This window comes from Poecilia latipinna, unplaced genomic scaffold (genome assembly GCF_001443285.1).
Source record: "Poecilia latipinna isolate Pla-1442-1.1 unplaced genomic scaffold, P_latipinna-1.0 Scaffold4023, whole genome shotgun sequence".
Lineage (NCBI taxonomy): Eukaryota > Metazoa > Chordata > Actinopteri > Cyprinodontiformes > Poeciliidae > Poecilia > Poecilia latipinna.
Genome location: NW_015116639.1, coordinates 21,627 through 34,535, shown reverse-complemented (window position 1 = coordinate 34,535; position 12,909 = coordinate 21,627). Strand labels below are relative to the sequence as shown.

General features: G+C 36.6%; 1 protein-coding gene across 1 annotated transcript; it reads right to left on the bottom strand.

Moving 5' to 3' along the window:
- Positions 1-2,141: 2,141 nt before the first annotated feature.
- On the bottom strand, positions 2,142-11,084 carry LOC106942070 (immunoglobulin superfamily DCC subclass member 3-like). Its single transcript, XM_015025248.1, has 6 exons — positions 10,782-11,084; positions 7,466-7,610; positions 3,450-3,580; positions 2,750-2,887; positions 2,474-2,632; positions 2,142-2,224 (listed from the first exon to the last, which is right to left on the bottom strand). The coding sequence occupies exons 1-6, from the start codon at positions 11,011-11,013 to the stop codon at positions 2,142-2,144; spliced, it is 888 nt and encodes a 295-aa protein (XP_014880734.1). The 5' UTR covers positions 11,014-11,084.
- Between the last annotated feature and the right edge of the window lie 1,825 nt (positions 11,085-12,909).

Here is a 12,909-nt window from a genome sequence, read left to right as displayed (position 1 = left end):
GACATTGTGGTGGTGGATAAAGAACAGAGGAAAGCCGTTGTGGTGGATGTAGCAATACCAAGTGACTACATCAGGAAAAAGGAGCATGAGAAACTGGAGAAATACCAGGGCCTCAGAGAGGAACTGGAGAAATACCAGGGCCTCAGAGAGGAACTGGAGAAGGCCTGGAAGGTGAAGACCACAGTGGTGCCTGTGGTCATCGGGGCCCTCGGGGCCCTCGGGGCAGTCAGCCCCAAACTGGAGCAGTGGCTCAAACAGATCCCAGGAACAACATCAGACATCTCAGTCCAGAAATGTGCAGTTCTAGGCACAGCCAAGATACTGGAGGAGAAACCTCAAGCTCCCAGGCCTCTGGTAGAGGACCCGAGCTCAGAGGATGAAAGAGAGACCACCCACGGAAGGTGAGAAAACTATTAATCAACTTTGAGAGAATTTAAAATAGACTATGTGGAGAGTCCTACAGTAGTAATTTCTCCTTGTTGGATGACCCAGTTAGGAGACATCACATTCATCTTCATTTTCTACTGAAGATATCACTACCAAAAATCCGTCACTGGAATAAAACTCAGAGGTGATCAGATAAGAACTGACCCCCACTACAAAAGTAAGACCTGAGACTTACTTTGGAGTCAACCTCCAACTGAAACACGAGATCTCTGAACCTTTTTCTTCTAACCTGCTGGCCAGGAAGAAGATTTGTCTCAAAACCTTCAAAGTGTTCATTGGAGAATTTCTAGAAATTGTTTTGCGTACCCCACGATTCTGCATTCCCATAGAGATATGCAAGTCTCTTGACACATCTACCTGCAGAGGCCTGCTGTGGCAATCTCTCCATTCCTTGATGAGAAGGTTCCTTGGTATTTTCCAAACCAAAGTACCAGAGGTTCTGCTGAGAAAGTCCATATGGGATGCCAGCCCTCACATCTGCCTGAATAGAATGAGTTTTTTTTTGTTGTTCATCAATTTTTGGAGTTTTGGACATTCGTTTTACCCGACTGACAATTGACTCAAAGTGAGCCCGTTCCATTTTTTTAAACTAAGACTATTGTAAATTGCTTTTCTGTTGCATTCTTGCTTAATGTTTCACTGATTATATTTGTGGTGATCCTGGGTGCTCAGGTTGTTTTGCTGCTGCTTCTCGCTCCTTCCACCAGGGACCGCCTGGTGGATGATCTCTGGTGGGCGTGACCGGCGACCCTGGGATCCTCACACCTGTCGGTGATTGTCTCATCTCCGCAGAGGCTTAAGAGTGGAGTCAGCCAACACATCGATGCCAGAGTGTTAACCAGTAATGGTACTGCAGGCCATCATATAGCGTTTGTTGACTCCTTGTGAACCTCCCAGTGACTCCTGTTGTGTTTCTTCGTTTTTCAGACAACTCTCTCGTGACGTCGTGGTCCGACCACTCGAGGCTTTTGAGCTCCTGGCTGTACCTGGCGTACTTACCCCTCGTTGGCTGCCTTCCTCGTTCTGCCCCAGTGAGCTGAGGTCCGTATCTGTCCGCCCTCCAACGCCGTCCGCTGGATCTTCCCAAGACACTAGCTGGTTCCGCAGCAGAACCCCCACACCCGAAAACACCCCGGGAAATCCCAGTCCACCCCCGCTTACCTGCCGCCTGACCTCTTCTCCATTTCTCCCTTGTGTTTTCTTATTCTCTTCTTTCTTTGATATCCAGTTCATATCTATTTTGCAGTTGTACAGGGCTTGAACCCAGATTTCTTTTGAAGATTAGCCTGAGCACATGGTTGAATTTTACAACTTTTTTTCAAAGTGGTGGGCCAGTCTGAGTTTGTACAGTGACCTAACTTCCTGCCCTTTTGGTTTGACCTTCCTCCTCCTTTGGCAGAGGAAGGAGGATACGCTGTTCTACAACATTGTTGTACTGCATTTGTGGTTCTGCAAATCTGATTTTTCCCTTTGAAATTAGTTAGTTTTGAAGTTATTTTTCAATATTCCATTTTTTAATATTCCATTTCATTTTGTCAGTTTGTTCATTAATCTGATTTGATTCTGATTTTATTCAAAATACATATTAATTTTTGTCTTTTTATTAGTAGCTAGATTGCATGCCAGTAGTTAAATAAATATGTTATTCACAGAATATTTCAACTGTAAAGTTGGGCTATTTTATTAATAAATTCTCAGACTTGATCAGACATCAGTGTGTCAATGATCATTCCTTGTTGTGTGAAGAGTTGCTTCTGCCGGTGGCCTGAATTAATTCCTTCAGGAGAGACTGAGTTTAGCTTATGACTCCAGAGTTGCTGAAATTGGTGCCCTGATTAAACAAAAAAAATGTAATTTTTTATTAATAATTTGATCAATAATAAATTATTGATTGCAATTATTAATAATTACATGAGACAAACACTGATGCAAGTTCTGATTCCCAACAATTTTGATGCCACCTTATGACACTGGTATAACAGTTTGGTTTCCAGAATTCTGATTCCCAACATCTTCATGGTCTCACCTTGTACCACCAGGCGTCCCAGTGCTGTGCGTCTCATTCTGGTACCAGGCCGATTGGCAGCACACACATAAACACCGGAGTGCTGCAGGGTGACATCTGAGATCATCAGGTTGCCTGTCCCGACGACCTGTATACCCTCCACTCCAATAGAACGTCCATCTGACGGATACATACACACAGAGCGCAAGAAATGCTTTGTGAAACTACATTAAAAAAAATAAGTGTTACTTAGCAGAATTCCTTCTTATGAATTCTGCCTGAGAAATCCCAAGGTACCTAGCCTGCTCCAAGAAACAATGGGCCGAGGGTTCCCTGTGGCAATGCACTCCAAAATGGCAGTCTGATGGACAGTGATGGTAAGATTCTGGGGCCCAGACAGGATGACTGGCTCCTTATAGATTCTAGGAGCTCCACCTTATTTGATTAGTTAGCACAATAAACAAACATATATAAGTTAAGATAAAACACTGACACACAGTTGTATACTATGTAGTGTATATGAATCAGCTGGCAGTATTGCAGTTATAGAACTGATAAGTTATCAATGGATTGTGACTGATGTACTCCAGTTGGGTTGTAATCCAGAATGTCAAACAAGTTTTATGTTCTAAATTGGATAAGTTTCCTGGTCAAAAGTTTCAAGAAAGAAATCATTCACAAAACCTTAAAACATCCAATATAAAATCGGAACCCCTGGCTTTCCTGATCTGCAAATGAGTAAAACATTATCAGTAGATATGTCAGAAAGAAAATAAGAGTAAATAGAAAAAATAAGTGCTTTTTCTTCAAGTTAATAACTCATCTGCATAATTATTGTCTGAACATCAAGGTAAGAACCAACAGGCATACTTTCACAAGCATTATTGCATTATTCCTTTCACCATGACGCCATGATCCACTCTCTCTCTCTCTCTCTCTGTCTGTCTGTCTGTCTGTCTGTCTGTCTACCAACCAACCACAAGTGTTGTGTACGTACCTGTAACATTGAGTGTGGCGTCATGACTGTAACGAGTGTTTGCAATATTGGTGGCCACACAGCGAAAAATTCCTGTGTCTGCCTTCCTTACACCTGTTACTTGTAAGATACCCATTGGTAGAAGAGTGTACCTGGACAGGAAGCCAAAAGATATAACAAACTGTTAATATCTCTACCTCCCATTCAGAAATGTGAAAATAAAACTCTTGTGAGTTAATCCTGTTATTTTTAAAAGCATTTGATGATAATGTGCCTATTCACATGTGAATCAAATCAGATATACAGTTGAAATCAGACATTTACATACACTCAATAAAAAGACACATACAAATTTTTTTCTCAATGTATGATGACACCCTGCTGTTGCATTACGGCTGGTTAACTGTTCTTCATTTAAGGTCTTTGATATAGGAGGCACTTATTCTCATGTGTCCACCTCACCGTAAGCATTTTCCAACATTTAGCAGATAGAATCAGGTGTTTCCCCCCACAGGCTTTAAAAACAGCAGTTATCAAACCACTGATAAAAAAAGAGCAATCTGGACAAATCACTACTGCAGAATTAGTTCACTTAACATAAGTTTATTTGTTTGGATATCATGGTATATACGGCTGTTTAGTATAGGGGTGCTCAAGTCCAGTCCTCGAGAGTTACCATCCTGTAACTTTCAGATGCTTCCCTGCTCCAACACCCCTGAATCAAATGAATGGATTGTTAGCAGGTCTGTTCAGCGCTGATCACAGTCTGTTGGAGTAAGGATGTATCTAAAAGTTGCAGGACAGTTGCTCTTGAGGATGGTAGCTGACTAGAGAATTCAGGTTTTTTGAAAGCAAAAGCGATTAAATGTTATCTGGCAAGTAGAAAGTTGAATTTGAAAGTGGTTTTGGCATAATCTGGGTTGTGAGTGGATCAAGATGGCTAGCTGTAGTGGGGGACTTTCAAAAGATGAAAATATGGACATAGGATGGTTTATGGTAGAAAATAGAAGAGGAGGAGGAGGGAAAGATAAGGTTAAAAAGGGACTAAATGCTGGTAGAAGATCTCTTGAGGATGAGGAAGAAAGAGTTGAAATAAGAAAGAAAATAATGTAAGAAATAATGTAAGATTTCAAAGTTATATTAAATTTAAGGTAGGACAGGATATGATTGGAGTAAGATCTATCAGTTTGTCAAAAGGATTAAAGAAAGCTATTGGAGATGTAGAACTAGCTAAAGTCTTAAGGGATGGAAGTCTACTTATCATTTGTAAAAATCCTGAACAAAAGAATAAGACTCTAAAATTACAAATGGTGTGTAAAAAAAAGAAGTGCTGAAAAGAAAGATTGTTGGGGAAGAAAGAGGAGTAAAAGGAGTAATATCATCATCATTACTCAGATGTTATAAATGTCAAAATTTGGAGGAGCTAAAGTAAATAATAAAAGGAGGAGAGATTACAAGCATCAAACAATTACGGTACAGGCTTTTAGGAGTGGGGAGAAAATGGACAGTACATCTGTACTACTGGATTTCAACGATAGAGTTCTGCCTGATAAGGTGATGATTGGTTACAAGAGCTTTAATTTAAGAGTTTATATTCCACCACCTCTCAGATGTTATAAATGTCAAAGATATGGATATACTGCGGATGTTTGTAAAGAGAAACAGAGACATGGTAGATGTGGAGGTGAACATCCCTATGGTGAGTGTGGAAATAATCCTGTTTAATGTTGTAACTATGGAGGAAGTCATACTGCAGCATACACAGGATGCATGGTAAGAAAAGAGGCAGCTGAAATTCAAAAAGTTAAAACTGATAAGAGAATTCATCTGCTGAAGCAGTGAAAGAGCTGAAAAATATTGAAAATGCTCCAAAAACAACTCATGGAAGGAAAAAAGTGGCAGACAATAATCAATGTAATATTACATTACATTAGAAAAATGTATTCTTTTTCTTGCACATATCATAAAAATAAAAATCATTGTAAAGGTAGCTGCAAAGGTTTTCAATGTCAAAGATTTATCTTCTTGGGGAAAAAAAATCTGTGATGAACTTAAGACTTGGAAAAGGATCATCTGAAGCTGAGGCTTCTCAAATTATTACATAATTCTAATATTACAACGGAACGCCCGTAGTCTAATAGCAAATGGTCAGGGATTTAAAGGCTTCATTAATAATCTAAATATAAAACCAGACATAATATGCATTCAAGAAACATGGCTTAAGCCATCATTGCAGTTTATTGTTCATGGTTACTCAGTCTTATGTAAAGACAGGATAAAAGGGAATGGGGCTGTTTGTGGCATATTGTAAAAGGAAAACCTTTTACACCTCCATATATCAGATTTAGAACTTATTGCTGTAGAAATTTGGACAAATGATGGAAATATTAAAATAATAAATTATTATAATCCTTGTTAAAACTTGACTCAATCTTAGAACACTGTAGAGGGAAAATAGTTTGGTGTGGGAACTTCAGTGCATATAGAACTTTATGGGGAGATCAAGATAATTATAATGGAGGAATTTTAGAAGAGGTGATTGAAGAAAAATAATTGGTAATTTTAAATAACGGAGTAGGTACTCGGGTGGACTTTGTGAGGGGTAAGGAATCTGCTATTGATCTGCCCTTGGTTTCTCAATCTCTTGCTGATATTTGTAGCTGGAGAGTATTTGAAGAAAGCACAATGGGGAGTTATCATTATCCAATTTTTGCCAGCATAGGAATAGATACTGAAGAAGACCAGGTAGAAATTGAGGGGAGATGGAAATTTGGGAAAGCAAACTGTGACAATTTTTAAATGATGAGTGAGGTTAACCTAAAAAATATAGATACAAGTAAACCGATAAATGAGTTAAATTTAGAAATTAGTAAATGTATTATTGATGCAGCCAAAAGATTCATTCCTAGAAGTTAGTGGTATTAAAAAAAGAAGATGGTTCCTTGGTGGACACCAGAATGTTCAACAGCAATTAAACAGTGGAATAAGGCTTTTAAAATACTTAAGAAAATTATTTGTTTCCAGAATCTAATATATTATAAAAGGAGATAGGCAGAAGTTGGGAAAACTATAAGAAATGCTTAAAGGGATTATTGGAGAAAATATTGTGATTCTTTGGGGAAAAATACTGCATTAGACAGGGTGTGGAAATATTTGATTGTGTATTATATAATCACTTCCAATATCACTTACTGATATTGGTAATTATGACTCACCTGAAATGATAAAAAATGACAGACTGTGGAAGAACCACAGTTTCCCAGTTCTAAAGTCCCTACACTGGCTCCCTGTAGCTCAGAGAATAGACTTTAAAATACTGTTGTTAGCATATAAATCACTGAGTGGCTCAGCACCACAATACATTAAAGATCTGCTGCTGTTGTATCAACCTTCCAGACCTTTCAGGTCTTCTTGTTCTGGTTCTGCTCTGCATCCCCAGAACCAGAACCAAACATGGAGGATCTTCTGTTTCTACAAATCTGGAACTGGGAAGCAGAAAACTGCAAAACAGCCGAAACACTGAGTGCCTTTAAATCTAGATTAAAAACCCATCTGTTTAAAGTTACTTTTGAAATATAATCAATGAAACATTAATCATCATTCTGATGTATAACAATGGCACTTGACAAAATGCAGTGTCTCCATTGTTGACTGTATATTCTGTGACTTTCTATTTATGTGTTTTATGGTGGGAAGCATCTTGAGTTGCCTTGTTGCTGAAATGTGATCTTCAAATAAACTTGAAATTTGATAGAAATATTAGTAATTATGACTCACCTGAAATGATAATAAAAAAAGCATTTTTATTTGCTGTAAGTAAATGCATTTGTTTTCAACTGTATATATAGTTTTTCAATTGATTTTTTTAACCTTTTGAAATAAATATAAAAGTAGCAAGATCATTTGCTTTTAAGTAATAAGTTAATGGAACTCATTACTTATTTCATTTTTTTTTCTGAAGGTACAAGACAATGTCCTATAGACCTGTCCTGTAGAAGATTTAATGCAAATGGCTGCATACTTCTGGTTGATTTTACCTGCTGTCAGAAGTGTTCAGTGGTCCTTTATCTTTTTCCCATGTTATGGTAGCCTCAGGAATACCATTTATTTGACACTGGAAGCGAGCAACTCCTCCCTCATTCACAGACATGGATACTGGATGAGTGTGGAACTTTGGAAGAGCTGCGTAAATAAATACAGAAATAATAAAATAAACTGGCTTGCAATAAGTTTCTGCTTCCCAATCAGCAGTTGTTTAACATTGTTGGTAATCCTTCAACAACTGATTAACTGACAAGGTTACAGACAATTTCATTTATTTATTTGAGCTAGCATATATACATTTTGTGTGCAAATTTATGACTGTGATTCCTAGACTTTCTTACACTTACACAAATGTACCTGCTCAAATGCAAGCAAAGTTTCTAATATCATGGCCAGAATCAATATATGCTTATTATAGAGAAGGTATCTGTTAATAAAACATCATCATGGCAAAGCACTTTATGAAAATAAGATCACAACTGTGTTTCTTCTTGATGAACAGGAAAGCTGAGTCAAGCAAAAATGTAATCGGAAAATAAATTTTGACACTTTATTCACATTTTATTTCCTAAAGAGCAATGCAAGTTATCACTTTAAAAATAATGTTCTGGAGTTGGTTTAAAACAAGAGATCAACAAAGCTTGTTAATTTCCAAGTTTCCAGTCTAAACAATCCATGGTGGTGCTGTGCTACAGATACTGATTTCCACTTTTTCTCCAGTAAGTTAATCAACCAGTATTTCAAACTACATTACAGTCTGCCAACATTAAAACATATCAAATCTCACTGTATTTTAAAAAAGTTACACTTTGGCTAAACAGATACAACATTTAATCAAACTCCCTACATAAAAATGTTAATTTCTTCTCATTTGATGGTTACACAGAAACACAATATTTATATACTCTGATTTGGATTTGATATACATTTAGTTTAGTGTTGTATGTAAATATTTGAATCGCATGTTCCAGATGGCAGATTTAAATATCTGCCATATTTAAATATATGCCATATTTAAATATGGCAGATATTAATATTAATTATTAATTAATAATAAGTAATTAATATTAATTATTATTAATTATCAATTAATAATTAATATTAATAATTAATTGATATTAGTTATTAAATAATAATTAATTATTTATTTATTAATAATAATTAATTGATTATTATTAATCATAATTAATTATCATTAATTAATTATCATTAATTAATGTATTAATTGATGATACATTAATTAATACATTAATGTATTAGTGATACATTAATGTATTAATGATACATTAATACATTAATGATACATTAATGCATTAATGATACATTAATACATTAATGTATTAATGTATTAATGTATCATTAGTGTATTAATGATACATTAATACATTAATGTATCATTAACGTATTAATGATACATTAATGATACTTTTAATGTATCATTAAAAGTAGAACCATTTTGCTAAAGGCAGTTTCTTGAGCATCAAGCAACTAGTCAAAAACAGCAAATGAAGTTCACCAAAACTGGAAGCTGCCTTTTAGGGCCTTTATTAAGCTGGGTTGTAAAATCCCCTTAAGACTAATGCATACATTGTGATGTTACCACATATGTTCCTTGGTGCCTGTTCTAGTTGAACAGACCAATAGAAATATGTAATATCAAATTGCATTGACATATTTCGTATGTACTTATGGGTAGAAATGTGAGTAGTACTGAATGAAATATAAAAGCCAGTACAAAAAATGTACACTAAGTTTCTTCAACATCTGCCGGACTTTGCTCAGGATGTTTTATGAATCTGTGGTTGCCAGTGCCATCCTGTATGCTGTGGTGTGCTGGGGCAGCAGACTGAAGGTGAAGGACAACAACAGAACAAATAGACTGATCCACAAGGCCAGTGACATCGTTGGAGTGGAGCTGGACTCTCTGACAGTGGTGTCAGAGACAAGGATCCTGTTCAAGACTCAGCTTGTCTTGGACAACGAGTCTCATCCACTTCATGACGTGTCCCCGGCTACAGGAGCATCTTCAGTCAGAAACTTATTATACCACAGAGCACCACAGGAAATCATTTCTGCCTGTAGCCATTAGATCAGGGGTCACCAACCTTTTTGAGACTGGGAGCTACTTCATGGGTACAAAGTAACACAAAGGGCTTCTTGTTTGATACAGATATACATTTTCTTGGCTGAACCTTTATAACAATAATACATTTATAATGATAATACATCTAAATGTATTATTGTTATAATGATTGCATGCTGCCTGATCACAACAGTTATTAGTCATGATTTGCCATGGCAGATATGGTTAATCATTATTATGTGATTAGGAGATCTTAGTTCACAGAATTTTAAGTTTGATTTGCTGCGCAGGTGACTACCCAGGCCTGAGTAACTTGAATCTAATTTTATCTGCACTCATTTATAGATTATTTTTAGATGAACATATTTGCATGTGCATGCTTGTTATTTATTTCTTTATTTATACTCAGTCATATTGAATTACCTAAATCACTCTTAGGCATATATGTATTTTATATACTGTATCTCTTATGGTTATATTTGTATTATTAATATTTAACAAATTAGATGGAGTAGCTTGTCAGCTAATAAGCAATTTCCCTGTGGGGTTCGCCCCAAAGGGAAAATGTATATTCTATAGTATAGTATAAAATAGTATATTCTATTCTGTTCAACAAAATGACCAGCAGCCATTAAATTCTATTGATTTTAGACCTATTTCTAATTTTATTAATGTTTTAATAAGAAACTATGATAATTGAAATTAGCTCTTGAAATCTGTGATTGTTTTACTGACAATTTTAAACGTTCATTGTGCAATCACATACATTGCCTGTCCATCACAGAACAACAAACAACCATGCACACACACACACACACACATACACACACACACAAACACACACACACACCCACGGACGCACCCACACACACACACACACACATATCTATGAAGAATTTGGTGATTTAGAGAGATCAATTAACCTAACAATCAGGCTTTGGAGTACCAGGAGAGTACCCACAAATGCTTGTAAAAACAATCTCAGGCCAGGATTCAAAGCCAGGACTTTCTTGCTGCAAGTCAGCAGTACCATCAACTGTGCCAACTCTGCAGTCCCAACTTAATTAAGACAAACCCTGGTCATTACAGATCTATACAATTTTAAGAGCTGACAAGATAAACAAGTACACAGTAAATGTAGCCAGTTTACAAAAATATGGTTTTAATACATTTAAAATAATTCAGACTTTTTTATTTTTGTTCTAGAGAGATAGTTGAATACTTACACGCCAAATGAACTTTGGCCTTGCGGCTCACCAGCAAGCCATAACGATTCTGTGCAGCACAGTCATACTCGCCCATGTCTGCATCAATCCCTTCTCTGCGTTTCTGGAATCTTTGAATTAACAGTGTTCCTTTTTCCAGTACCTGGACTCGTGGGCTGAAGGGTAAGGGCATCCCATTTTTACGCCATGTGATTGTAATCGGTCGCTCGCCCTGCACCTGGCAATCCAGCATGAGTGGTTGATCCCTTACTGCGATCACATCGCTGGGTTCCAAAATGAAAGACAGTTCGGATGCCAAGCAACAACCTGCAGACAAAAAGACAGGCAATAGGTAACATATATTTCATTTATCTGTTAAAAAATGTTTCCTTATTTATTCAGTTAAGCATAGTTAAACACTAATTTATACAATAGCCTCTGAAATCCCCAAAATGGGCAAAATGATGTATTATTTAAAAATGGTCAATGAACAACTAACTAGCTTGGTGACTGATAGATGTTTGGGCTGACTTAGAATGTATGCACAGAAGAAAACCTGCCATAAATAAGGATTAAGGTGAATGTTGGTAAATCTAACTTAGTTTTCAGTGGCAAGCAAGCCAAGCATCCGGTGAGGACAATATTAACATCATGTTCAGCCTCCAGAAGAGAAAAAAACGACTGAAAGTGTTGCCAGGTTAAGATCATAGATCCTCTATTGAAGCAGGGGCTACTGATGACAATAGCACTGTGACTGTGAATATTTGCACCCAACCCCCAGTAATCTTAGTTAAAAGTTCCCATCATCCACCATACACCCAGGGGCACCATCTGCCCTTTCTTTATAATTCCAGTCAACCCCTCCCGACTCTTCTCGTCCTTTCAGATCCATCTCTGAGGTGACTTTCCCATGCTACCAAATCTCTCATCCTCACCCTTGTCCTCTTTTCTCCATGACCATGGTGACACCCCCAGTCTTTTTTGGTGTTAATGTCCTCAAATGCAAAGAACCCCGAAGCTTAACAAAGATTCTCAGTTTCCCAGCTGTGAAGCACTAACAATCATCCTTGAACGTGAACTAGTGAGGGACATTCTCAATGTCACTGTGGAGGTTTGAATTGTGCTCGTCTAAAATACTTTGCAGTTTCTGGTTGTTTAGTTGTCATCAGGTATCTGGATCCTTGCTAATGCTTGGATTGTGGGGGCACTGTTCATATTGATCATGTTAATGTTCATTGTTAATGTAGTAAATAATGTATTATATATCAGTATAACATGAAAATATCACTGAGTACGAGTTTCGGTAATTTTCATAATGACATCAATCCATTTACTTTAACTAAATTCTGCCTAATACATATACATACTTCACACAGAAAAGTTTTTGCACTGCAACGGGCTAGGTGGGGATATGAAAAGTAGCCCTGAAAAAAAAATACAGTTGTGTCCAAAATTTCTAATAAATTAATTCTATTCTGATAGAAAATAAGACAGGCATCTCTAACAATATGATTAAACACTGTAAAATGATCATCAATGCTAATTTTTTATTTTTTTTTCCCTTTGGAAAATAAAAAAAGGAAGCTAAATATTAGGGTTATGGCAAGGAGGGCTTTAACTTCAAGGAATTGTAATTCATTGTCAAAAATCAATCATGTATCTTGACTTTCTTCTGACTTTTAGTCAGCAAAAACACCAGAGGAATGAATTTGTACCAAGTTTTGAGCAGGGTTTTGTTTATCAAGCAGTTCATTTGAATAAAAATGAGAATTTGTTAAAAATAGTAGTGCAATACAATACAGTACAATATTTTCTCTTTTGAGTGTCAACCTCAACAGTTTCTCCTTTTTCCTGTCATCCTTTAGGGACACTTGCATGTAAACATTCTGATGTTCTAAGTTTTTTCCTTCTAAGATTTATATACATATGACAGTGATCAAATGTAATCACAGTCACGGATTTGCTTCACAGCCCATTTTGTAGCAAGTCTTCCCCCTCTCACAACCCACCTTCCTGTAAGATAACTATCAATAAAAGCCATGAGTAGAAAGACCTTTTTTAACGAAGAAAAAGACCAAAAACTGATTAATTTTAATTGATCTTCATTTTGCTTTATTTTTAAAGAATGCTGATTTCTCAGGTACTTTCC

Coding starts and splice junctions, on each gene's coding strand:
- LOC106942070 (XM_015025248.1), bottom strand. CDS start 11,013: ATGCTGGATTGCCAGGTGCAGGGCGAGCGACCGATTACAATCACATGG. Junction 3,581..7,465: donor CTGAACACTTCTGACAGCAG/GTAAAATCAACC, acceptor CTTCCTGTCCAG/GTACACTCTTCTACCAATGG. Junction 2,633..2,749: donor TGTTTCTTGGAGCAGGCTAG/GTACCTTGGGAT, acceptor TGTATCCGTCAG/ATGGACGTTCTATTGGAGTG.